This window comes from Solea solea, chromosome 9 (assembly GCF_958295425.1).
Source record: "Solea solea chromosome 9, fSolSol10.1, whole genome shotgun sequence".
NCBI classification, from domain to species: Eukaryota; Metazoa; Chordata; class Actinopteri; order Pleuronectiformes; family Soleidae; genus Solea; species Solea solea.
The window spans coordinates 14,340,835-14,366,412 of record NC_081142.1 but is presented as its reverse complement, the minus strand read 5'-3'; the positions used below and the strand labels follow the sequence as shown (position 1 = coordinate 14,366,412).

General features: G+C 41.8%; 2 protein-coding genes across 2 annotated transcripts; both read right to left on the bottom strand.

Moving 5' to 3' along the window:
- Positions 1 to 1,759: 1,759 nt before the first annotated feature.
- comp (cartilage oligomeric matrix protein) lies at positions 1,760 to 13,650 on the bottom strand. Its single transcript, XM_058638544.1, has 19 exons — positions 13,485 to 13,650; positions 11,780 to 11,853; positions 11,372 to 11,423; positions 11,123 to 11,271; positions 10,873 to 11,010; positions 9,977 to 10,054; positions 9,497 to 9,649; positions 8,452 to 8,556; positions 8,106 to 8,213; positions 7,830 to 7,989; positions 7,554 to 7,672; positions 6,481 to 6,533; positions 6,202 to 6,395; positions 5,942 to 6,120; positions 5,775 to 5,823; positions 4,167 to 4,363; positions 3,898 to 4,070; positions 3,648 to 3,787; positions 1,760 to 2,158 (listed from the first exon to the last, which is right to left on the bottom strand). Exons 1-19 carry the CDS (start codon positions 13,648 to 13,650, stop codon positions 2,097 to 2,099), a joined length of 2,349 nt encoding a protein of 782 aa, XP_058494527.1. The 3' UTR covers positions 1,760 to 2,096.
- Positions 13,651 to 17,129: 3,479 nt separating this feature from the next.
- On the bottom strand, positions 17,130 to 25,010 carry tmem38a (transmembrane protein 38A). Its single transcript, XM_058638545.1, has 6 exons — positions 24,727 to 25,010; positions 21,363 to 21,519; positions 19,721 to 19,905; positions 19,436 to 19,523; positions 18,870 to 18,987; positions 17,130 to 17,839 (listed from the first exon to the last, which is right to left on the bottom strand). The coding sequence occupies exons 1-6, from the start codon at positions 24,848 to 24,850 to the stop codon at positions 17,636 to 17,638; spliced, it is 876 nt and encodes a 291-aa protein (XP_058494528.1). The 5' UTR covers positions 24,851 to 25,010; the 3' UTR covers positions 17,130 to 17,635.
- Positions 25,011 to 25,578: the final 568 nt, after the last annotated feature.

Below are 25,578 nucleotides of genomic sequence, written 5' to 3'. Positions count from 1 at the left end.
CATGAAGCAGGTCCTTATCCCTTTGCTGAGGTGACGTGTGTTTTCAGACATCAGATTTGGTTGTTTTATGTTGTTTGCCTATCATGTCAGTGTATTTCTGTTCTGTTTTTTTTCTGTCTGTTTTTGTGCAAAGGTTTGTCCACTCGTCGCTTGGCACTTTATTTGTGGCTTCCTGGCTTTTGAGCAGGGACTGTTCTGCCCGATGTGAATGCTGACTCTTTCATTACAGATGTATAGACCGGATATATTTTAACGTCAATGAAAAGATGAATTCTCTATTTTCCTTTGTGAACTCTATTTTGGCTTGTCCTGTTTGTTTGTTTTTGATCTGGTCAGTTTTTAGGAGATGCAACTCTAGAAAGGGCTTACTCCAGTGCAGCTTGCGCTCTCGTGTTGGGAAGGAACGGCGCTCCGAATGTATTTCTCTGTTGGTCATCCCCGCCCGAACCCCCCCCCCCCCCCACAAACACACACACACACATGTGAAAGCAGTCTCAGCGAGTCACAGTTTAAACACAGACATCAGAAGATTGACCTTACAGTTGTAGTTTTAGCCTCGACGCAGCTGCTCATGTTGTTGCTGCAGCGCCAGCAGCAACTGTGACACTTTTAGAGCCTGAACCTGCTGCTGCCTCAGCGGTGCAGGAAGAAAAACAGGACATTTAGATACAGCTGATGTCTTGACTTTGACCAAACCTAACTGAACCAAACATAGTCAAAAGTCCCCTTTCTTGACATTAGTTCAACACGAAAATGGAGGTTCATGTTTAGTTCTGGTCGATCAATTATGCTGCGCTGTTAGATGTGTAAAAGTAAATCTCTTATTTTCACTTTTCACACAAAGGGAAGGAAAAGCAAAAGTTATATTCAATTCAACCTGATTATACAACTTTAGTTGTATAATCAAAAGGCAGTAAATAAGAAGAAAAAGGTGCATTTGTTCATCAGGGCTGAAGCCAAACATCTAAAGGAGCATGAAATTAAGACTTTATTGATTCCAATACCAAAACAAACTTTTCAGGCTGAAGGGGGAAAAAAAAAACTGGAGGTCTCATTTTCATGTCCCTTTAATAACGTTTTCTTAATTACTACAGTTCACAGCTCTGGAAAAACACAGTTTAAGTTCCCCTCCAAACTTATAGTGAGAATAGCATTATGTCACTGTCGTCCCGTACGTTGTAGTAAAGATCTGTAGTTATTTATTTGTTGCCATGTGATTCTCCTTATGTGACCATTTTGTTTATGAGACGAAAGAAAACCTGTCAATTAAATTGAATGTGGAAAAACAGATTTTTCTCTGCACATAGTCTTGATTTGCAGAACGATGCTGATCTAAAAGGAAAAAAAGAAAAAAACAACTGTCCAGTGTCATTTTACAACATCGCAGCGTGTTGCTGTGTACATGCATGACGTTCCGGTTCTGTTGTATATTGTCTTTGCTATTGTTTCTATTTTGTAAACTGTATTTCCAAATGCAAAATTTAAAAGATTATTTTGGATATGTGCATGCTTGTGAAATGTTCAGAATGTTGATTTCCACTAAAAGCTGTTGAGTTTGAAAGACGTCGCGTCTGTTACTGAAAGTCAAAATGTGATAACCGTGTTCATTTACGTTCATTTACTTGTTAAATCTCCATTTATAGAGTTTGAAGAGTGTCAAAGATACATTATAGGATAAGAAATATTATTTTTGATGACTCTTGACCAGAGATATATACACAATCCTCCAAACTAAAATGAATTCATATGCTGCACATAATTTAGTCAAATTCACTTTTATTCATTTGTGATATGTTAATCTTTGCAATAGCTCTTCTTACAGAAAGTATACATTGAAAGTTCTAAAATATAGTTGATATTTAGTTTATTCAGACAGATTTCCTTGGAAACCTGATGGATATTTGTTGACTCTTGTGTGCTAGTTCCCTCTGAAGAGTGTTTACTGCTGCAAAGGTTCCTCTTCTCTGTGCCCAGTTTGGAGCACAGTCAAACTGACGTCATCTCACTTCAGAGATGTTTCTTTTCTTCCTCACGGGTCGTCGTGCACTGGAAAGTTTCCCTGAATTTCCCTGCAGGCGTGGCTGTTGTCCCACGCTTCATCTGGCCACCAACCGGACCTGCTGGGCTCTGTAGGTGTCAAAGTCCTCAGGTAGAGTATCTGAAACCAGACAAAACACAATGCTTCACCTCCTCTACATCCACGTCTGTCTTTTGTATTAACACCGGCAAACACGTTCACACACGCACGTAAATTCAGGATATTTTTAAAGTCTGTGGAAAGCAATGAAAACTATCTCTTTAGTGATAGCGCTTTGGTGTGGACCAAAGTCTGTGAAGGTCACCGTTTGCACAAAATATAAATATAAGCACTGAAGCCACTTCTTTAACATGTAGAGAAGCGACATTTTCACCATTTTGGTCGTAGTTAAACGACATATTGATTTAGCTGCAGTCCTTCCACTATCAGCTTTCTTCGCTATTTAATTTCCTCATCTCCAGGATTATTTGAATAAAATGAATTAACTGTGTTTTTGAATCAAGGTAAGACACATTTTGTACTCCACGTAAAAGACGGAGACAGATGGAGCCTTTCGTCCATACTTTGCGTTTATTTTGTCCGTAATCGTGTGCCTGGCAGCGGAGAAACGGAGCACTACCAACAGAGATCATGGGGGCAGTATAGAGTCAACAGTCCAATCAGTCAGGAAAATGTAACTGTAAAACATGCTGTCAAAGCCCACAGAAGAGTGACAGCCAGGAGCTTGGCTTCACTCACTGGTGCGTTATGGTTTAATTTAGGGGGCTACGTTGTCCAAAGTCTCGGCAGACGTACAGAAATATTAAAAAATTGATCTCGCTCATCGGCAACACCAACAAGTAATCAGTCAGTCATCATCTACCGCTTTATCCTCTGCCAGAGGGTCGCGGGGGGTGCTGTGCCAATCTCAGCTACATCGGGCGATAGGCGGGGTACACCCTGGACAGTTTGCCAGTCCATCGCAGGGCCACACACAGATACAGACAAACAACCATTCACTCTCACACTCACTCCTATGGTCAATTTAGAGTGTTCAATTTACCTATCCCCACATTGCATGTTTTTGGACTGTGGGAGGAAGCCGGAGAACCCGGAGAGAACCCACGCACACACGGGGAGAACATGCAAACTCCATGCAGAAAGGCCCTTGTTCCGACCGGGGCTCAAACCCGGGTCTTCTCGCTGCAAGGCGAGAGTGCTAACCACTACACCACCATGTGGCCCCCCAACAAGTAATATTCCCCTTAAATGTGACTTCCATTCAGTGGTCGAACACGAACTCCGCCTGCATTTCAGTCTATTTCGGATCAAGCGCAGTAAAAATAATCCCTTTTGTAATGGTCGCTATGTATGTTGATGACTGCAACTTGGTGCTCGCCACTGCCCTCTAGAGGAAGTATTGTGTACACGTCCATACCAACGCAACAGACGCACACAGGTTTTTAGGGTAGTGACGGAGAATGGCTGAAAATTGGCTTTAACTGCTGCTAATGTGTGCTAAAGGTTTTTATATGGTTACAGTGTTTGAGGAGGAGTGTTATTATGCCTCTTCAATGCTACTACTGTAGGCTACATCTTGTTTGAGTACACACAACTACATTGTTCTGACCGTTGCAGCGGTAGCGCAGGTTGGCCCAGATGATGTTCTCCTGAGAGAAGCAGAAGACTCCGAGTCGACCTCCTCTCATCGTGCCGTCTATGACCACGCCGGTGTCTGCCACCATCTGAGGACCCTCGTAGAAACGAACTCTGCACGGCAACAAAGAGCAAGTAACAACATCCCATATTTCAGTCTGTAGATGTTCACACATTTGTTTGTATCGTTTCTGTTTCATCTCTGTTGTGGCACAAAGTCGTACCGGATGTAACCGTCGGCAGGCCGGTGTTGAAGGAACCATCGATATGACGTCTTGTCCTTCCAGCCAACGTTGCGAGCATCTTTCCACAGGAGTTTCACTTGGTCACTGGTGTCGCCGGTGTGCCACAGGGCGTTCCTCAGATTCTCGCCAGGACCTGTGTTTGACTTCACAGCCTTTTCAAAAGTGGAAGTGACAAAGTCTTAAGTCTCTGGATTCATGAAACATGAATTGTGCGGGAAAAAAAAACCCAAAATGGAGTAGAGAGCTACCTTCAGTTGGATGCCAGGTTCTGCCACAGCTCTGAACGGGTTTGCCTGCCAGTAGATCTGCTCCACCTGCTTCCACATCACCACATAGAAGCTGGAGCTGTCCTGGTAGCCAAAGATAAATCCCGCATAGTCGTCATCTGTTACCGTATTCACATGAAATGTCCCTTCAAAATCCACGCCACTGAAAGCTGTGTAACCTGTCAGGAGAAAAAAAATGCACACAATTTAGTTCTGTTTGGGCCAGTGTTTAGAGAGGTTATATACCAATAAATATACACATTGGCCTATTAATGATGCTTTGCATTTGTCCCACATTATGAATGAACTGAAAACAAATGCTAAATATAGAGCAAGGCCATGTAATCGACAGCATTAGAAACACAGGTGCATCAGTCAAATAACCACTTGCTTGTTATTTATGCAAGAGTAACCCTAGCCTGACCTATATCCTAATAATAGCTTCAAAACAGCTTCAAAATCGTGTTTTTGTGACTGATAACATGCAGAATGGTGGCCTCTCTGTGCACTTAACACCTGTTCTTGCACTGACTTTGATTAAAGGACACAACCTCCTGGAAGAAATTAGTTTTACTTAATGATAGTCAGCAGCTTAAAGTAGTAGAATCAGGCCCAGCAAGTTCTCACTGATGATCTGTTATCTTTGTTTGAGCTCAGTGAGTGGGGACAATGCAGTAACCATCAAACTCAAAACTCAGCTAGTTGACAAGCACATTTGGCTGCAGAGGGCGCTGCTGCTTGTCACAAGTTGTTCGTTCATTCATTCATTTTTAACCACTTTATCCATTGAGGCTCACGGAAAGAGCTCGACCCAGTCCCAGCTGACATGGGGCGAAAGGCAGGATACACCCTAGACAGGTTGCCAGTCCGTCACAGTTGACTTTCAAATATTTGCTTTGGCAGTTTATTCAGTGTTTAAGACGAAGGATCACCAAACAAGAATCTGAACCAGAGATTAGGCGCCTGCAGATGCAGACACATGCTAAAACAGGTCTTCCCCTGCACACATATGAGCGGCTAAAAACAGATTAGTCATTTACAACTTGAATACTTTAATACCAGCTACACTGCATCTTTTTTTGAAAATTGAGTGTGTAACGTCTGGGAGATTGTTAGGTTTCTGTGAACTTACAATGGGCCTTTCACATAGGGCTGAACAATTATTCAAAGTTTTATGGAAATCGCAGTACATTTTGGCTATTTGTTATAGCCAAAATGTGTGAAAATGTTGATTTAGATGAATTATTGTCTTGATCTATACACATCTTATACTACAGACTGAAGAGAACATCTTTGTTTCTCACAGAAAATGAGAATAATGATGTAAAAATCACCATTCCTCTGATATCGCGAATCGTATCGCAATTCCTGTCAAAATAATCGCAGTTAGATATTTATTCACAATCGTTCAGTCCTGCTTTCACATGTAGTTTAGACTAAGGGTCTTGCTTTACGGAGGCCGCCATCTTTTGCCACCGAACAGACAAACAAAAACAACATCCTTTCTGGTATGCGAAGGCCACCATAGTTCTCTGATGTACTTAGATGTCAGTAATTCTTACGCACTGCTCCTTTAAATAGCTCACTTACCAACAGCCAAACCAGGATCACTGTTCATTGTCTGGACTATCTCTCTTCCCTGCACAAACAAAAACATTTTATTTGTTTTCAATAATAGATCATTAATCCGATTAAGAGTTGAGGGGAATACATAAACATTGGGGGTGGGGTGGTGGGGGGGGGCACTGTCACTTAACCTGATTCAGCACCACCCAGTTGGGGTCGATCTGTGCGTCTCCCTCTGGATCTAAAACAACAGTCTGGTACTCCCTGAAGTCAGTGAGGGTTACTTCAGCATTTTCTGGACAGACGTCGATGTGGTCGATAATGGTGTCGTTATCGAAATCCTTTTCACATATATCACCGATACCATTGCCTGTCGAGATTAAAAAAACAAAAATACAGTTGTAAATAAATCTGAGAAATTGACTTTAATCAGTCATATGTTTCTACACACCATCCAGGTCTTCCTGCAGAGGGTTGGGGATGAGACGGCAGTTGTCGGGACCAGGTGGCAGCAGGTCGGGGATTCCATCGTTGTCATCATCATCGTCGCACTCGTCTCCTTTGCCGTCTTTGTCCGTGTCGAGCTGAGAGCTGTTGATGACAGCTGGACAGTTGTCCCGGGAGTCCTGGTGACCATCACCGTCACTGGACAGAGGGAAGTTTGAATTTTACTGGCTGTTGCTGACGAGACATTTTTTTGTGGAATGTGAATGGTTAGCTGACACATTACCTGTCCTTGTTGGTGTCGCACGGGTCTCCGATCAAGTCGTTATCCGCATCCATCTGAGGAAGATAACACGAGATGTTGTTACAATAAAATGTTTTAGAAAAGTTAGCAGGAAGCAGCTTTTTTTAAAAATAAAATCTGCTGACAGTGTTCTAGCACGACTTGGCACGGCTCTACTCGGTTTATTCTACTTTTCCGTTAGGGATAGTACCTGGTACTTGGTGCTTTTTTTAGTACCTGCTCTAGTGAGAGCTGCATCACAACCCCGCCGCCGCTATTCAGTGCAGTCTGTGCTCCAGTCATGCAGTAAGTACTGAACAAATCTTTTAACTGATTCTAATGATTCAGTACACTGAAAACAACTGCTTTACAAGTCACTAGTTTGTGTAGTTTGTGTAGTTAGCGTATAAAACGCTAACGCTATAAAATGCTATGACGACCCCGCACACGTTGAGCGGAGGTACTATAGTAATGGAAAACGACGTATGTTGAGCCATGCTGAGCTGAGTAGTTGCTAGAACTGTATAGTGTTACCATAGTTAGCCACCTAATGTTAGCCAAAGTGTGCTCACCCCTCTCTCTTTCTAGTGTGTCAGGTAACTACAGTGGTCCTCTCATACCAGAAAGGATGTTGTTTGTGTAGTGAGCTTCCACTTAAAAACACAAATTGCATGTTTAGGGTTGTTTGTCCTTTCAAACTTTTGTAGAAACATGGCAGCACAAAATGATGGCCTACAGAAAGCAAGGCCCTAGCTTGCCCAAAGTTTATTTTCTTATTCTCAGGCTGTGAAAATCTAATGATTTTCATTTTGAAATTACTACACACGTATACAAACATACTTATGGATATTATATTTTAATTTCTGCCAATAAACTCTCCTGAATGTAGTAAATATATATGCTACTGCCGACAGCCCGTTAGCTTAGCTTAGCATAGCACACTAGGAAACAGCAGGCAAACACGCTAATCCGAGCACTTTTGAGCAATTTTAAGACTGAGACAGGCTGATTGCCTGAACACCTGATCAGAATCCACTGTAATAGTATGAAACCAAGAGACACCGAAGACATCTGACCTGGTCGGGGTTGGGAATATAAGGACAACTGTCACAGGCGTCTCCCACTTTGTCTCCATCTCGATCTTTCTGGTCGACGTTAGGAACCCTTTTGCAGTTATCCAGGTGATTGGGGATCCCTGAAATTAAAGTCAGTGACTTTTGTTGTATAGCTGATTGTATTCATTCACAATTATCTCAAACTGTGGGTCCCCCTTTGTCCTGTAGTATTTATGTCTCTAATTATACTTATTCCAGTGACTAAATAGCTTTATGAACTATAGAGCTCATACTAACCATCTCCATCAATGTCTTCATCACACTCGTCACCAAATTTGTCCACATCTGTGTCTTTCTGGTCGTTGTTTTTCACCGCACGGCAATTATCACAGGCGTCACCAAAGTCGTCCTCATCGATGTTCCTCTGATCCACGTTAGGCACCAGCACACAGTTGTCCTGTGAACAAGCTGTTTTAGATTCTCCTTCAGTGAAGTGACATGAAAAACATGCAGCATATATAAAAGGCTATTCTTTAACGTCTATCTCTTTCAAGCAGTTTTTCATGTGTGAACCTGCATGTTGGGGATCCCGTCTCCATCTGCATCCTCATCACAGGCATCTCCAATTCCATCTCTGTCTGCATCTTCTTGACCAGAGTTGGGGACAGTGAGACAGTTATCCTGTGGAGAAATTTGCACATTGTTATTTAAGATCAATCGATTGCAACTTTATAGTAAAACCAGGACCATTCCTCAGTTTAGATGCTATTAAAACTTAAATAAGTTAGATTTAATTCAAAAACATTAGTGTCTCATGATGGCTTGCTTGTTATTTTAGGTCCAATGTTCATGTTGCATTTACATAAGACCCATGCACATGTTATTTTGTGCAGATGACATAAACAGAAAGGAATCTTACCTTGTTACAGTTCTTCTCAGGACAGTTCAGTTTCTCATCTGGGAACCCATCAATGTCAATATCAGGGCCACAGAGGTAGCCGTTACCTGCCCATCCGACTCCACACTGTGAGGATGGAAAATGTTTTATGAACTGTACAGACTGTTTTCACTGACTCCGTTGTGCACTGTATACAACATGACGTGAGCTTAAGTTCTTAAACAGGCCTGTGATTTCACAACATCTGGCACGGGTACCGAAGGTTCTATATTTCAAAGAGTTGCCTCGGAAATGTTGAAACTGTTTCATGATATTTTAGTTTGCAGCTTTGTGGGACCTTAGATAGCGCGACTGTAACTTTCTGTAACTTTCTGTAAAACATGCAAGCCAAATGAGTTTACACAATGCCGATAAAGCCTTTGAGACTACGAGACTACAGAATAGATTTTTTTTTTGTTGTTCATCGTTTGTCTTGTCTTCTCCTTCACTAATTCTTGATGCAGCGCCGCCCTCAGACGAGGAGGGGAATACTTTAATTCAAAAGGTTCCCCAATGGTACTGAGTCTAGCGGACTATTAGGTGTGAAAATGACGTCAGTCTCAGTCCCATGCGGAGTTTGGGAGTGAAGTCTAGAGACAAATAGTTGCCGGTTGTGTGCTATTTGCCCGGATAACTGAGCCTGAAATAAGCTTCCGCTGTTTCAAAGGCTATCAGCCGCCACAGCTCCACACACGTTTCTATGTGTTTCTCAGTATAGCGGTATCTAGATCTTGTGTCACCATTTGTGTGATTCTGTACTTCACAGCTTACCACACCAGCTGCTGCATAGTGCTGGCAAAGAGAGATGGCTCTAAACTGTTGAAGTATGGCTGAAAAATTGCCCACAAAAAGTTCCACGTGTGGTACAAGATTACCTGGGCATACGTCACGTAGAAGCACCAGCAGTGAGGGTGAAAAGAAGTTAAAGGAAATGTCCGAAATCACCAAACGTGGGTCACTCACTGCAGCTTTAAAGCTCCTCCTTTACAACCAGTTCATTCACAGTGTAAATATTTCATTTGTTCACCTGACACTCAATTTCACTCTCTCGATGAACGATGCACTCTGCGCTGGCGTGACAGGGGTTGGGCTGTCCGTTCCCGCAGGCTCTCTCAGGTTTGCAGCCTTGACGCTGATCACCGATGTAGCCGGTCTTACAGGGACCACACCTGTACGAACCCTGATCATACACAATGTTACATGCTCCATCAGCGTTATTGGTTTTAGGGGAGGAGGGGTTTTAGAGACGTAGACTAACTGAGGCTTAGTTGGATGTTTGTGTGTGTAATCTCCTGTATATATCCAATTATACATTTTAAGGGTGTTCTCATACAATGTTATTGCTGCAGACTTTTCCAACAACTCTGTCCAGTTTGGTTAAGGCGTAAATACAGGGTTTCAAATATATAATTTAAGCTTAAATGTAACATAATGTAATAATAATACATTATTACATAATAATAATGTAATACATGGTTTATTGAAAATCCCCTGTCTTCATACTCACAGGTGTGTTCATGCAGACTGAGTTTGCCACACAGCCACCATTGTTGGGGCCCTCGCATTCATTGATGTCCTTGCAAACCTTGGTGGGACAAAAAAAGAGACAGAACATCCAGCAACTTCAGCGTGCTTCAACATCAGGAGAGAAACCAGAGCCAAGGTGTTGGCAGGTGGTGCTGAAATAACCCAGTACGTTCTTTTCAACATACTGTACTGTACGAGCAGACAAGAGTGAGGAGATGTCGCTGATGGATGAAGAGAGGAGCTGCAGTCAGGGGAGGGGAAAATGACTTATGCACTGTGTGTTTTTATTCAGATAGAGCTAGAGTTTTGTTTTCCTCAGGATCTTGACATATTCAAATGTCTAAATGAGATATGTACTTACAGTATATGTGATTATTAAAAGCACATGCCAGTCTTATTCTTTTAGTGTGCTAAAATCTTAATATTTTTGTTCATGTTCATTTACTGTAGGTGTAGTGTAGTGTAGTGTGTGTGTAGTGTATTTAATAGTTATTAAATACCCTACACCTAATAATTAAGTGTGTGTGTGTTCCAGGTATTTCTTATGTTGTGGGGACCGAAATCTAGTAAAGTAAGTCTCCAGGGTAATGTAAGTTAATCAACGTCCTCTAAAGGTCTGGAAACCAGACTGTGTGTGTGTGTGTGTGTGTGTGTGTGTGTGTGTTGTGTGTATGTATATCTTTGTGAGGACCAAACCATAGGGATTGAGTAAATTTTGTCTGCTCTTATCAACTGTAAAGGGCTTTTTGTGGGTTAGAATTAGTTTTGTTGTTTATTTAGTTGTGGTGGTTAAGGGTTAAGGTTAAGGGACCAGGGAATGCATGATGTCTATGAGTGTCCTCAGTAAGAATGCCGCGTGTGTCCAATGCTGCTGACCTGTTTGTTAGCCATGGCGTAGTCGAGGCCAGCGCCCTGCACCTGTGGGCCCGTGTATCCAGCAGGACAGGAACCACAGCGGAAACCTGGGGACGTGTTGATGCAGCGCACGCCCATGTGACACGGCATGACCGTGCACTGCCATCAACACACAAACAGAAGCAGATACACTCCCACACATCAGGATCATGCCCAGAATGAGAAAGACACACAACGCTGTATTGTGCTGTCGTCGTTTCTATGCGTGTACCTCGTCCACGTCAGTGCAGTCGGTACCGTTACCCTCCATACCATCGGGACAGGGGCCACACTCTGTGCCCTGAGGTGTCTCCCTGCACATCACCCCTGGGTGGCAGGGGTTTGGCATACAGGAGGGACGGGGCTGCAATCCTCCCATACCTGAGAGAGGGAGAGAGAAAAGCAATAATGTCTTTTAGCACAAACATCTATCTCTGTCCTAATCATATTCTTGTACTTTCTGTTTGGCAGGTCAACTCACCACAGGCTTCACATTCCATCACTGTGTTCTTCAGGAATACGATCTCTTTAATCTGAACAACACAGTGGATCGTTGGATTAATGTATGCGCACACACTCAACACGGCAGGTTTGGGACAGATACATTTGCAAACACAATCTGATTCCTCGGCTGAGCAAAGGTTTTTAGTTTATCACTTTATTTTGCCAACTGATTATCTGTTGACAGTTGACATGCTAACAGAGAGTCAACAAAGGATTATCAAAATAAAGTGCTACCAAGGTTTTGAAATGCATTCACGAGATGTTTTCATTATTTTGTGAGACAGATTGGTTGTCTCCTCTTCCACACATAAAGACCACTCAGGTGTCCCAAGAACCTCGTGATGAACTTGAGTAAAAGCAGAGACGTATAAATGATTTGATTTACCTGTTGCTTCAGAAGCTCTTTGATCTCAGCCAGTGCAATGTTTGTCATTTTAATCTGACTGATAATTTCTCCATCTGGATTAGAAAAAAACAGTGAAAAGGGAAGAGTGGGTGGAATATACATATTAAAATAGTGCAGCGGTTCAAATATGCTCATGTCTCCTGGGCAGCATGTGCCATCTGAACTCAGAGTTGTGGATACAGATGAAATAAGTGTGGCGGAAAAACACCCCCTCATCATTTATTTGGTAGATGTTCTGTTAAGGCTCAGTGTGTCAGACTACCAGGTACACTGATTTACACATGAGGATTCTCTCTGATTCAGTAACTGCGTCAAAACCCATTGGACCTCATTTCATTGTTCAGCAGGAGAAAGACGCTTTTCAAGATGAAGGGTCTTCCTCCACTGCCTGAGAGTACAGCACCTGTCCTCCTCAACAAGATGATTCATTACATATCTAATACCAAAGTCCAATTCCTGACATTCCTCTGTCACTATCTGTATCCACAGCCCACATGCACATTTGATCGCAGCTGCGAAATCTCTTTCGCAGGTATGGGACAGTAACTTTTTCTGGAAGATGTTTGGGGTTTTTTTTGAAGCTGAAAGATCATAGGAAAAATGTAACAGTGTGAGTCTGAATCTGATTTGTTTTATTTTCCTTGTGGATCATCAAACTTCAACCATCTGTCAAATGTCCTACAATAACCAGGGAGGCTAATGACGTCTGTAAAGAAATCTCTGGCCCCACCCCCAATCACACTGACATGACTAAGTCTGTTTGCCAGTTGTGCAACTATGTTTAAAAATCTCATCGAAGAAAGGAATTCATCAAATTAAAACTCGAGAAAATTCGAATATTATCAACAAATGGTGTGACATAGCCGTTTAAGTTTATTTTGCAATTGGTAAAATACGATGAATAAGTTGTTATTTTTGAGTACATCATATGTTAAAAAGTGTGTATGGTGACCACATTAACAGATGCAGAGCAACATTATTAATCTGTAGTTTCCTATTTGTCCCACTGGCAGATCTGTGGTAGATTTAGTTTGCATTTTTGATGTCGCGACCTCTTTAGATGTGACTCCATTTTATTTTTAGAAACAAAACAGAACATATCCTCTTCACATTGTTTCCATGTCATCATTTTAATACATTGTTTTGTTCAATATTGATTATACCCACTTTTTAAAATTCCAGCAAACGAAAAATTGCAGACGTGCTCAGTATAATCTCCGAGGTGGGAAACTGTGTTCAATAGTCACACAGGGGACTTTAATACCTGTGTGTTCTAACTGACCCACAGAGCCATCATCCCTCCTTCAATCACATCACACAGAACACTTTTCTCCCAGAGGAGCCATATGAGAGCAGAACTCTCCTGAGCGCGAAGCTGTGCAAATGTGTTCTTCTCATCAGGAGCAACTCTGTTTACTGAATGAATTCCACAGCAGCGAGAAGAGATACTGGAAATAAATCAAATGCTATAAAAGAAAGGTTGTTGCTGATTTTCTCACAGTGATTGTTTTTTTTCTTTGTCAGTGAAAATGATTTACACGAGCAGTCTAAAATGATTCTCTCGGAAGTCACAGTCTGAAACGATAAGTGTTTCACTGCATTTTCCAGGACAAAGCTTGCACAATACAAATGAGGTCAATTAAGTTTCAAATCTATCAGGAAATTAAAACTGTTTGTGTCTCACCTCTCTGTCCCTCTGTGACATGTCCTCCCATGGAGAGGACACAGTTCAGCACCAGAAACCACAGCATGCTCTCATGTCTTCTTATCCTCATGTTCAGCAGCTGCTTCATGTCTTCTCTCGCTCTCGCTCTCTTACCTTGAGCTTGGTGACAGTGTTCCTTGTGCATAGTTTGAGTCTTTCCCCTGCTGCTTTGGTTTTATACCAGATGACAACACCCCCCCCCCCCCCCCCCCCCACACACACACACACACTCCTTCTCTGACTTACATCCTTAGCTTTTGCAAATCTCCTGGTGAAAATGTCCAGGAAACAAGAATTAGAGGTGCAATTGCACGACAGGCTAAACCTTGTATTATATTCATGCGAAGCTCTAATGGTCCGACTGAATGCTCATGTCAAACGGCTCTGGATGATAAAATCTGGGCTCTGACTTTTTTGATAGTGTGGGTTGAGTCCCTTGTGAATTCCAAAAGTCCATCAGCAAGATGAAGGTTTTAAGGACTCTTCAAAAGAAAGAGTTAAGTTTTCTCTGAGCCAATTATTCAACGTGTCAAGGGAGCGCTTTCCGAGGTTCTGAGAATGTAGCTTCAGTATTTATGAGATTTATCATCTAAAGTAAAAATCCAGAGACAAACCGCTGACGAGAGAGAGATCACAGTTGTTTCGTAAGTGGACAGGTCAACACTGATCAGGGATGTTCTTACGGGATAGACTGACGTGTCTTCTACACACGTAGAGCCATTTTGCACTTATATCAGGAAAGGGAGACTTAAATAAACCAAAAGGTCCACACTTGGTTGCCATTTTTCAGCGGTCCACTGTGGGTAAAGCAAAAATGCACTCTGTGTGTGTGTGTTTGTGTTTTTCAGTAATGGCATCAGCAGATGTTGGTTACATTCCTCGCAGCAAAAGGTTTTGGGGTTTTGTCCAGATTACTTTGACGAGTTCTCGCCACCTCTGCACTCGCTGTCCTTGCCTCCTTGCTGCCTTGCCCAAAGGAGCAGGGGAAATGCTCGTTCTGTGGGCATCACACGGGAGAACAAACACAACATGTCACTGCTGCCGAATTGTACACCTATGACATCTTCTTCCTCGTCTTTAAACCATCACCAGTAAATGGATATCTTTTGTCTTTTAATGTGTTTCATCAAACGATGATGGAACTGACGATTTCCAGGGAAGTTTGGATACTTTCTCAAAATACACTGAAACTAAAATCTGCAAATGTAGTTATAATGTGATAGGCCATTTAATGTATTGTCATTTTGTCCTAATTGTCCACGTGTCCATTAGTTTTCTTATGAACAGTACTATGTTGTGTTGTTATTCTGTCCTAATTCATAATTGGTTTGTTTGTAAATTAGCTTGTCCCTGTTAAATAAACAATAAACCTTTATGTAACAAATAAAAGCACGAAAGAAGAACGAAAGAATTGGATATCTTTCAGTCTGTCATCAGCTATTCGATTTCTGATTTTTTTACAGAAATACTCCCGGGTTTCTAGTGAGTATGAATAAAAATGAATGTTGCCGTTAAACCTGAAAACAAAGTCTCCCATGAGAGTTAGGTCATCATTTTATTTAGTGCTACAAATGTAACTTGAAAGTGCAGTGAACAGATCTTTTATCTCTGGGCTGCCGTGAGGAATGTCTAGGTTAAAGGTCGAGTGTAACGACCTCCTGCAAAGTTCATCAGTGATGCTTTATTGTCTGTGCTACAAGAGCTTGAGAACACAACGGGGGACTTCCGAGTTTCTCAGGACGTGACCTCAGGCTCACCTCAGACCTTTGCCATCACCTTTCTCCAGCCTCACAGTTACGTAACACAGAGATTATGAAGACATGCTAAAATGTTTGGGGAAAGTTCTTAATGTTGGATATTCATCTTTGAGATTGTCTTTATCATCATCATCAGCAAATGGCTGCAAAAAAGAAAGAGTCATCACATTGATCAAAGTTAATCAAAAGACGCAATAACCACAAAACATGATGGTGATATATGTACGAAATGTATTATATTAAGACACAAAATGACCACGATGTGTCATCAGAGATTGAAGCAGAACTATACAGGGTTCTTTGGAGTTACTGTGGGCTTGTTGCGGGGAGATTGGGGGCTGTTCTCCTCTCCCTTTACCGTCTGTTAGTGGAAAACCAGCCTTGCAAGATCAGGGCTGCCAACCTAGAGTCCAATTCATGTTTCACAATGAGGAGAGACATGAATTGCTTTATGGCACTACACACACACACACACACACACACCCTAGCCAGGTACGGGCTATAACGCTATAAGGCGATCAAGCTCTGTCATGACGTTCATCATGTCAGAGCCAAAAAACGATAAGAGTAGAGAATAGAGTAAAAAGCAAAAAAAAGAAGAAGAAAACCATTGTTGGAGGACGTGAGAAAGAGGAAATGAATGTCTAAACAAGCGAGGGGCCACACATTAACATTACTAATACTGTTAGACTTGTAAGTATCTTTGGGATAAACTCTCTGTTCTCTATGCATTTGCATTTTCTTCGATGGTTGCTATTTTTATGAATGGTGTCTGTTGTCAACGTTTGTTTTCAGTGGGTGGTTGGCTGTTTCTTCCATCGGCGCGGACATGGCTCCACGGATTGTGTTCGCCGTCTCCGTTGAAAACGAATGCACAGGGCCAGGAGAGGGGAGTTTTGACTGCGTTTTTGCTGCAGTGAGTATAAAGCCGTAAAACATTGGCGGGGATGGATGAATGTTTATGGTGGTGTTGTAAAAATATGTACTCCAAAACTGTAGGTGGAGCTCCGTAGAGAAAAAGGCAAAAAAAAAAAAAGTGACCACATTTGTTTACTTTGTTAACAAATTTTAAATTTAAGGAAACATGAAATACTGGCTTCACAACTTTGGTTGTTTGGGTTGTTGCACCACTCACCCAATAACGAAGCTTGTAGCACTTCATCACACAGGATTCTAGCAAGGCGAGCACAGAGCTGCTAAGTATCAGAAATACTGAACGGCATCAGGCCTCAAAAGCCTTGGTACCTCTTTCAAAAATGTCTCAACCAGAGGAGAAGAAAAACTAGGGTTTAGCGGACTTGTGTTAAATATACTGTAGATGGCTGACAGTGGAGAGGAGGTGGTCTTTCATACATACACTGTGTTTTTAGTTATATATATATATATATATATATATATACATTATATATATATGTTATATATATATGTGTGTGTGCGTAGAGTGCAAACTGTTCTAGTCTAGACAGAGATTTAAACTCATTGTTTCTTATTTCAAAGTGCAGACATCAAATGCATGTCTTATTTGTAACACAACATTTAATTCTTAACCCTTTTTTACCAAAGCACTTGAACACCTTTTTATATAAAAAGCATTAGTTTAAGGTTGACAATCGTCACAAACACGTTTGAAGAAGACATTGTACACAACAGTCCTGGACAATCAAGTCAATATGATCATAATTTTTTTAAGCTGCTAGTGTACCTTTCTACAGTGTAATGCACTGTGTTGTGTGTTGTAATACAATAATAGCACATATTACTATGTAAACCCAAAACTCGAAAACACACCAGAAACATTAACGAATGAATGAAGACCAAAAACATTAATGATATGATATGAAGGGAATTAAAACTCACAAAGACAAGCTGTTTCTCTTGATTTTATTTAAAGACACGGATTTGTCTTTGTCGCAGTGTAAAAAGCAGCAATGTTCTTTCGCACAATGCTTCATTCACATTTGAGTTTCTGATTGACAGTCAGATTCTGTTTCTTCACTAAAGTGTGGTGTGGTGGACTAAAATGAACCACTGATGCCTGGTGTCACAACAACTGGTGCGGCGCATCGTAAAATGAATCCTGCAGCTCCTACAAACACGGGTCACCACACAGTGTTGGGAACAGATGTTCACAGACATAAATAAATACGTTTTTAGAAATGTCCAGATTGGGATGAAGTGTGGAACATTCGCCATGGTATTTAGTCCTCAAGCCATGTCAAATGCAGAAAGCACCATTTGACTCTAACAGAAAGGGTCTCATTTGGTAAAACATCAAACTGCCCCTTTCCCTAGGAAGGAATGGGAAGTCCCATCATGTGGAGGCCATGAGGGCCTCCACACGAGTTAGATGCAGTTTTATCACGGTGCGACTTCTTACTCGGCTTTCTTGGCCTTCCTCTTACGAGCGCCCTCGCTCAGCTCCTCCTTGGTTTTGAGGGGTGAAGATGCAGCAGCGGCGGGAGGGTGATGGTGGTCCTCCTCGGAGCCTCCCAGAGGAGAGCCGAACAGCAGGTGGCAAACCCACGACTCAATGAGGGCAAAGGGGGAGCCATGAGAGTGTCGGGCAGTCATCGCCACCTGATGGAAGATTGAAAAGTTCAAATTTTCTCAGGTTTGTAAGAATTAGAAGCATCTAATGGTGAGACGAGGGTAACAGAGCTTCTCACTGTCAGTAAAATAATATTTCTGACGGAAGTGTCATGCCCCGCCTTGCCTCATCCTTCGTCTCCTCCTTTCCTGCTTCTACCTCCAGCATGCAATCAGCTCACCTGCAGCAGGAGCTCACCTGCTCCCAATTCACTCATCAGCTCAGCCTTTAAATTTTTCAGTCCTGCAGTCGCTCATCGCCAGATCGTAACAGACAAACTCAGCAGTAATGTCATGCCCCCCCCTGAAAACCTGGTTAATGCTAGTGTCTGCTTGCTGCTTATAGTTTTGCCTTTACTAATTCCTGTGCTCCTCACGTGTGCGTGCTGCCATAGATGCTTATCCTGACTGCCGTTCGGGAACTGGTCGCTTCCTCCACTACAGACGCTTCCTCCACTACAGACACTTCCACCACTTCCCTCACTATCGTAACAGTCTTTTTATCTGTTTAAATAAGATGACACTTGACCACATTCAGGTCGTCCAGAACTCTGCTGCAAGGCTTTTAACTGGAGCTCACAAAAGGGCTCGTATCATGTCGGTTTCAAACTATCAGTATTTTACTTGTATCGCCCTGTGATGCACTTATCTTATCTCGCTTTCCTTATCTGTGAAAAGTGCTACATAAATAAAGTTGACTTACTCATGTTTGTTAAACCTTTTGAATAAACGGTTAAAAGCTTCCATGTCTCCTCGCCTGCCTGCGCTTGGGTCCTAAACTAGCCTTGTTGTGAGGCTGCAGGTAGAAATTATGAACAACATGCCAATAAACCGCAACCAAAATGCTGATAATCTCACTTCTCTACATGTTTGTTGAACCAGAGCATTTATTCTGTGTGACCACAGACAAGTGTCGTCGTAAACTTGAGTTACAGCAGCGTTCACCTGCTTTAAGCTCATGCAGTGGGATTTCAGATTTAAATTCCAAGAAGTCAAACCAGTTCTGACAACAACACTTAACCTTGCTTGTGGCCATGAAGAGGGTGAAGACGAGGATGAGTGTGCTCTTGGACACCGGCAGCCAGTGAGCCTCCTGCATGGTGAAGAGGATTGCTCCATACAGACTGGCTTTGGTCGGGCTGCAGCGACAGAAGACAAACGGTCAGTAAAACATCTGTTCATCGTATTTGGATTTAGCACTGGGCTGAAATCACAGATGATGCAGGTCATCAATGGACCTCAACTCATTATGTGAAGTTCACACATTTTCTCGACCAACGCACACTGAAGATTTGTGACACGGTGTGAAAGGCTTGTTTTATTTTAACAGAAATGTCAGATGTTTTTGTTGAGGGTGACGATTGATGAAATCATCTTCATTATTCAAATTCCTCTGTAAAGTTAAAGTTGTGTCATGATGAGAACCATGCAGAAAAGTCACACTTGATGTGTGCTAGTTTTTTTCTCTCTCTAGGTTTTTGTGACACACTGATACACACACAAGCCTCCGTGCTGGATGAGATGTGTAGTGATGAGTGCACGACGTGAGGAAATCAGAACGGCCATAGCAGGAATACTCAGACGTACAATGACATGTTGAGGATCTCGTTGGTCTCGGGCCTCCACACGCCACGCACCAGCTGCTCAAAGTTGGATATGAGAGCCACTCCAGACCCTGAGAAGATAAAAATAAAATGAGGACAAACACGTCTGTGTCTCACACCTCTGCTCTTATTTGGCTTCAGCTTTTCTCCAACTGAAGAAGAGGTGACGTGTTCTTATAGAAGTTTTTGGGAGCTTACGATAGGCAGACCGTCTCTTTCCAACACTGTGTGTGACTAACATGTTGCCATGAAAGCAGAAGACACTGACCTTTGACGTATCCGACGATGACCATGACGAAGTAGCCGTGGTGGTATGCATGGTGGGCATGGTGAACACCGGCGGCGATCTTACGTGCGCGGACGACCTCCTTCAAAGCCACCAGCACGAGCTTGACCGGCAGGAAGGCCACGCACTTATAGAATAGGTTCAGTGGGCAGTAAAAGAGCAGGTACCTGAGATTGTTTCCAACATGGGGAGAGAAAAAGAACATCACGATTAGGAAGGGACGCTTAACAAAAGCCATGGAACTTGTGCTGGACCCGTCCAAGCCGTCAAGTAGTAAGAGCAGCACATATTAGTAGCAGTAGTTAGAGGTAACCCTGGCCTATTTTAAGATGAGATTTCTATTTAGCAGTGACATCAGAAGCCATGCATAATGTGTAATTGGATTGAAGTAGAATATATTATTGCAACAAGAACGGGTCCAGCACTCTACTTCCACTTGGGGGACCCCAGTAGAAAGAGGGACAAGTAGTTGTCCATGCCACGGCACAGACAGGATTCAGATTAAAAGCACTTTATCTGAAGGGAACAGACGGCAGCTGTATGTAGTGGTTCACTGCGCCAAAACGGCAACGATTTAGAGGAATTCTGGGACTTCCATTATGGTGCATTCAGAGTTGAATGAATATGAATCAATGAATAATGTCTGTCTCTTTAATGGGGTAGAAAATGTCCATGAAGCCAAAGACACTTTAATGACCGAGTGATTGCTGCAGTCAGTGAGGAATATTGATTGACTCGTCATTCTCAGTGAGAAAGGTGAATAAGGGAGGTAAAATCCCATTGACCTCCGGGCTTCTAAGTACATGTTTAGCTGCAATATGGGACTATTTTTCTTTCAAGGGCAGTAGAGCAGAGCAGGACTATTATGTGTTTGTATTGTGTCAGAGAGTGCTGTCCTTAGTCAGAGAGCTGATCATGGAGGTAATAGTGTGCCTTTAACTGAGAGGTTCGAAGAACTGGCTACTAATGGATGTCTGCATTTCAGGTCAGATCTGAGTGTCTGATGGAGGACTAAGAAATGTTTTAAAGATGGAAAATCATTTCTGACCATTAATGCTGGTGCTGATACTGGATTGGAAGTTACTGATAATCCTCACATTTAGCAATGGTCACTGGTTTAATTGTTATTTTGTCTCCAAGTCTCTGATATCATACTCTCAGATTTTAGGTTTGGGTGGAGAGAGGTCACACAGGCTAGCTTAATGTAAAGTCAATGTAGGGCAGACAGACTTTGAGGCAACACTGACATCTAGTGGGGAAACTGTGCTATGAAGAAAGAGCAGAGACTTTGACGGTTAAGCAGCAGCCATATGCTTTAAATATGTATCTTATTTATGATTCAAAAATATTGAATATACTCTAAAAATATTAAAACCTTTTGAAGAGCACTTTCCCAGTACCATAATGTTGCCTGCGTGAGCTCCGCAAATTATGAAAGATTTGTTGCACTTGAATCTGTTGATGTCCTTTCAGATACTTTAAATCCCATAAACCAAACTTTAAAAACCTTCAATAGTTAATGTCAATAGCTATAAGACCAGCACCAAACAGGTTGGTGGGGGGGGGGACAAACAAGGACTTCAAAGAAAGCTGAAAGGTGAAGTTGCTTTGAGGATTTACTCACCAGACAGCTGAGGCCAGCAGGATGTGACTGTTGTATTGGAAATAGTCGATGGGGCTGCTGCCGAGCAAGATGTCTGCCAGGATGTAACTACCAAAGCAGTAGAGCATGGCGCACAGCCAGGAGGCCACGGGACTCCTACGAGAAACTTCCACCGAGCCTGAAACAGAGGAGAAGATGTCACCCACCAACTGCATATTTCTTTAAAGAAAAATGAGAGTATAAAGTTAGTTTAAGTGATTTTGATCCTATTATCCTGCTCATATATATATTAATGTGTGGAGTGAAATTCAAAAGTTTTTTTTGGCTAAAATGTAAGTTTGAAAGCATTTTTTCTGTTTTTCCCATTTAAAATATTGATTCCATAAGTATTGCAATTGAAGAAAATGCAATATTTCAAACATGTTTTGTGTATGATTTTAAATAATTGACTACTATATAAATACAACAATTCAATCAATCCTTAATTTGAATGAGAAAGATACAATGTTTTAAGTAGAACATCATTTTGAGGTTTGGGAAACACTGATCAACACTTTCTGAAACAAAGAACTCATCAACTAAACGAGGAAAATAATTGTTAGTTTGCAGCCCTACTTTTCACACAATGTGTGCAAACTCTATATTTTATGTTGCCTCATATTTCATATGTTCTGTCTATTCCATTCTCCCAAATCTCCCCATGAGGACATCAATACAGGATCTTTATAATGATTACAGCCTCCAAACTTTGAGTGAGTCCTATTTGATTTGCTTTTCCTCAGCGGTAATCGTTCTTCTTTGTTGACAAAGCGTTTGCTTGATCAGGGCTGTGGATAACGAGAACATTTCTGTTAGATGTGACCGTGACAAGACTCAATCGGTGGATCCCTTGTGTGTCTGCGTGCCGTATCTTTGTCCACACCCTGTGCACTGTGTGCACGCCCTGATAATACGTAATACGTCTCACATCATCTCATGTTGACTCACAATCTTTACAGTCATTTACAGATCACAACCTCAACACTTTCACCTGCCTTTAAGTGTTCAGTACTCACAAAAAGACCACTATCCTTTGTTCATTTATATAATATTAGGACATAATATTAAGAAAACTTTATGACCAACCCATCGCATTTGACATTGGATATTGGCACTTGTGCAATAGCCAATGTTATAATCGTCATGGTCATTGTTTTATTTTTTTTTACATCTTGTAAATATAAAGTTAGTTTATTATCAGCAAGTTATTGACGTTAGATTTAGCTAGTTTGTCTTAGTTGGTCTAGCATGACCAGTACAAATTATTATTGTTACATTTTCATTCACCCAAAGTTACATAGTCTCACTAAAGTTTTTTTTTTGCCCATATTATGAAGTCTGAAATCTATTAACCAAATGAAGCTGAGTAAAAGTACATAGTATGTGTGAAATATAAGCAAACCTTTAGTACTGCACTCAGTTTAAAGTACTGAGCTTCTTTCCAACACTGCTGTGATAGCCGTACACTTAAGAAACCTAACTCTTGTAATGCATAAGTAAGATCTATATGAATAAAGCCAACAGCACGTTATAAAAACGTACAGTGATGTATGGGGACGGGTTTCAAATGAGCTGCAGATGACAATGTTACAGACGTACAGTAAATGGAGAGCACAAATCTCCAACAACAGGTGGGTGAGGGTGTCTTGGTGCGAACGAAAGCAATACGATCCGGAGAAATGTTGCCCTATAAATATATTCTGCTCGACTGCTGCCTCTCTTAACCTCTGACCCTCACACAAACCCATTCATGTGTTGCCCCTCAAACATGTGGTGTGTGAACTGAGAGTCTCTGCTCAGTGGATATAGGGCGAGCTCAAATGTCAGCAGCCCGAGTCATTTGACTGTTAAATATTCTGTACTATGCAAGGAGATACAGCTCTGACATGCACGTCGCAGCCCGATGACCGATTTAACTTTTAAAAACACATTCCTGCTTTGAATGCTCTTGGGGTATTTTTAACGTAATATGGCACAAAATAAACTGATGAAATAAAGGGTGAACCAGTGAATCAACAGCAGCGGAATTAATGAAAAGTATCATAAAGTTATTACTGTAATTAAATTACTACAGTAAGTACTTACACAAGATGGAATATGCAGTATTTTAACTACACCAAGACATACATTTAAAGCGTCTGGAGAGTCTGAATGAAATCTTCATCAGTGACCCACAGAGAGAACTTCACTCCTTTCTGACAACACCAACAACTCACCTTTTCCAACCCAAGGTGTCACCATGCAGCTTTCTGAGTCACGTACTGCAACTTTGAACAAAGTACTAATCTATTCCCTGAGACCTGTAAACACACTCTGAAGTATCTAAAATTTGTATCTAAAAGCCCTGTAACAAAAGAGATTGATGCAATATTTTATTGTGTTATAAGAATATCACATCCAACAAGTCAATACTTCACTTTGCGGGTGCAAGCCACTTGAACATCATTGCAGCTGAAACAGTGGAGGACAATTATATAAAGGTTAAACATTGAAGGTTCAGCATTTGAAGTACAGAGCACACGTTGTACAAGCTGTAAACTTCTGCCAAGAAAAGGGAGCATGTTCAAAGGCTACACACTCCTCCAGAGGACAATCGGGTCACAGTGGACCTCTTCCTCAAATTCTTATTTAACATTAAACGCAAAGTGCAAATAATACACTTGTCCTAAATGCAGCTCACGAGTGTGCAGCAGAGGAGTCTTGGAGGCCCACTGACACTGTCTATTTCAGGATTTCTATTTATTGCCCAAGTCACTGGTATGCACAAAGGCTCTCTCTCGGGTTTCATCCTCCTCATGAAGCTCGGTGACTCAAAAGAGTTAATTATTGGGAGAGAAAAATATTATCAGACCTGACCTCAAAAGCTGGGTGGTTTAATCCCCTTCAGTGATTCCCTACAGTGCAAATAAGGTAAAAGAAGACATTCCCTCACAGCAACTAAGTGCTGCTCCTGCTACAGTTTATATAACAGGCCATACTTTATAAGGACAGGGTACTATAGACATTACAGAGACAGAAAGTCCATTTTGGGATATTGGAGTGAGGAGAAGTTAGAAAAGTAGAGTAAGTTCTCATGCATTCATTAGAGCTCTAAAGTTAACTCTTCGCTTGTACATTTTAAATGTTTGCATTCATATTTATAATTACATGTGTATTGGAAATATGTAGTGATAGATACTTTATATAACTAAATGAATGCGTATTTACGCACAGGTCTATCTGTGGTGAGCGTGAAGCTCGTGCACCTGCCAAACAGCATGGTGTTCTTTACAGATGAAGCACGAACCGTCATTTAAAAGACAAACACTCGCCTTGAACAAACACAACAAGTGTGAGACACACTTACCTGGTTCATACTTGAGGTAGAGGATGGACACGATGTAATAGGCGAGGTCAAACACGGGGAACATCCCCATTTTGGAGAACGCTTGAGCATAATCGTTCAAATTTAGGGCTGCCAACACCTCCATGATTAGTGGCTGTCTGTCGACAATCCCTGTTTTTAGAGTTTGTTTGTTTTTGTTTTGTTTCTATGTTCTTAATTCCAAGTGCGCAGTCTGGATCGGAAGCCCCCCCAACCCGGTCCACCAACTCTCCACCAAACCCCCCGATGTCGACAGTGAAAGCCTGTGACACTCAAACCCTCCTATTAATACAGCCTCGCCATCATCATCATCATCATCACCACCCTCCTCCGCGCTCCACAGTGCAGCTGCTGTTGCTGCTGCGCGACGACGACTCAGATGCTTGAAGTCAAACAAAAGGCTCGTCCTCCTTTCTTCATCCTCGACATAATCGTCGTTTTTACCCGATACTGAGGAGATAAACGCAGCGCAGACTCTGGGTCAACAAATACCCAAGCAATGGTTGTTCCGGCTGTACTTAAAAACCGTCCTCAGATCCGCATCAGATCCTGCACCGAGGCTGCGCCACAGAGACTCTGATCCCACACACACACACACACACACACACAGCGACCTTCGCTTGTTTACAGATTTACACGTGATGTACAAATGTCCTGAATACAGATAAACTGTGGCTCTAACTACATAAATAACAGCCATCTTTATTATGTATCCCCATATACATTTGTTTCATATATGTATCTTCTGTTTGTAAATTATTGTTGTTGTTTTTATCACATTAATATTCATCACTACAACGCCCTCAATCACCACCAGGAGGCAACAAACTACCC

Bases quoted from the DNA above. Each gene is read 5' to 3' on its own strand.
- tmem38a (XM_058638545.1), bottom strand. From the start codon at position 24,850: ATGGAGGTGTTGGCAGCCCTAAATTTGAACGATTATGCTCAAGCGTTC. The intron at 19,524-19,720 runs GTCAGTGTCTTC...TTATCTTCTCAG, and splicing joins CATCGTCGGATACGTCAAAG to GGTCTGGAGTGGCTCTCATA. The intron at 18,988-19,435 runs GTACGTCTGAGT...CTGTCGCTGCAG, and splicing joins GAGATCCTCAACATGTCATT to CCCGACCAAAGCCAGTCTGT.
- comp (XM_058638544.1), bottom strand. From the start codon at position 13,650: ATGCACAAGGAACACTGTCACCAAGCTCAAGGTAAGAGAGCGAGAGCG. The intron at 7,990-8,105 runs GTTCACACATGA...GCTTGTTCACAG, and splicing joins ACGGGATCCCCAACATGCAG to GACAACTGTGTGCTGGTGCC. The intron at 4,071-4,166 runs GTAGCTCTCTAC...ACTTTTGAAAAG, and splicing joins AACCTGGCATCCAACTGAAG to GCTGTGAAGTCAAACACAGG.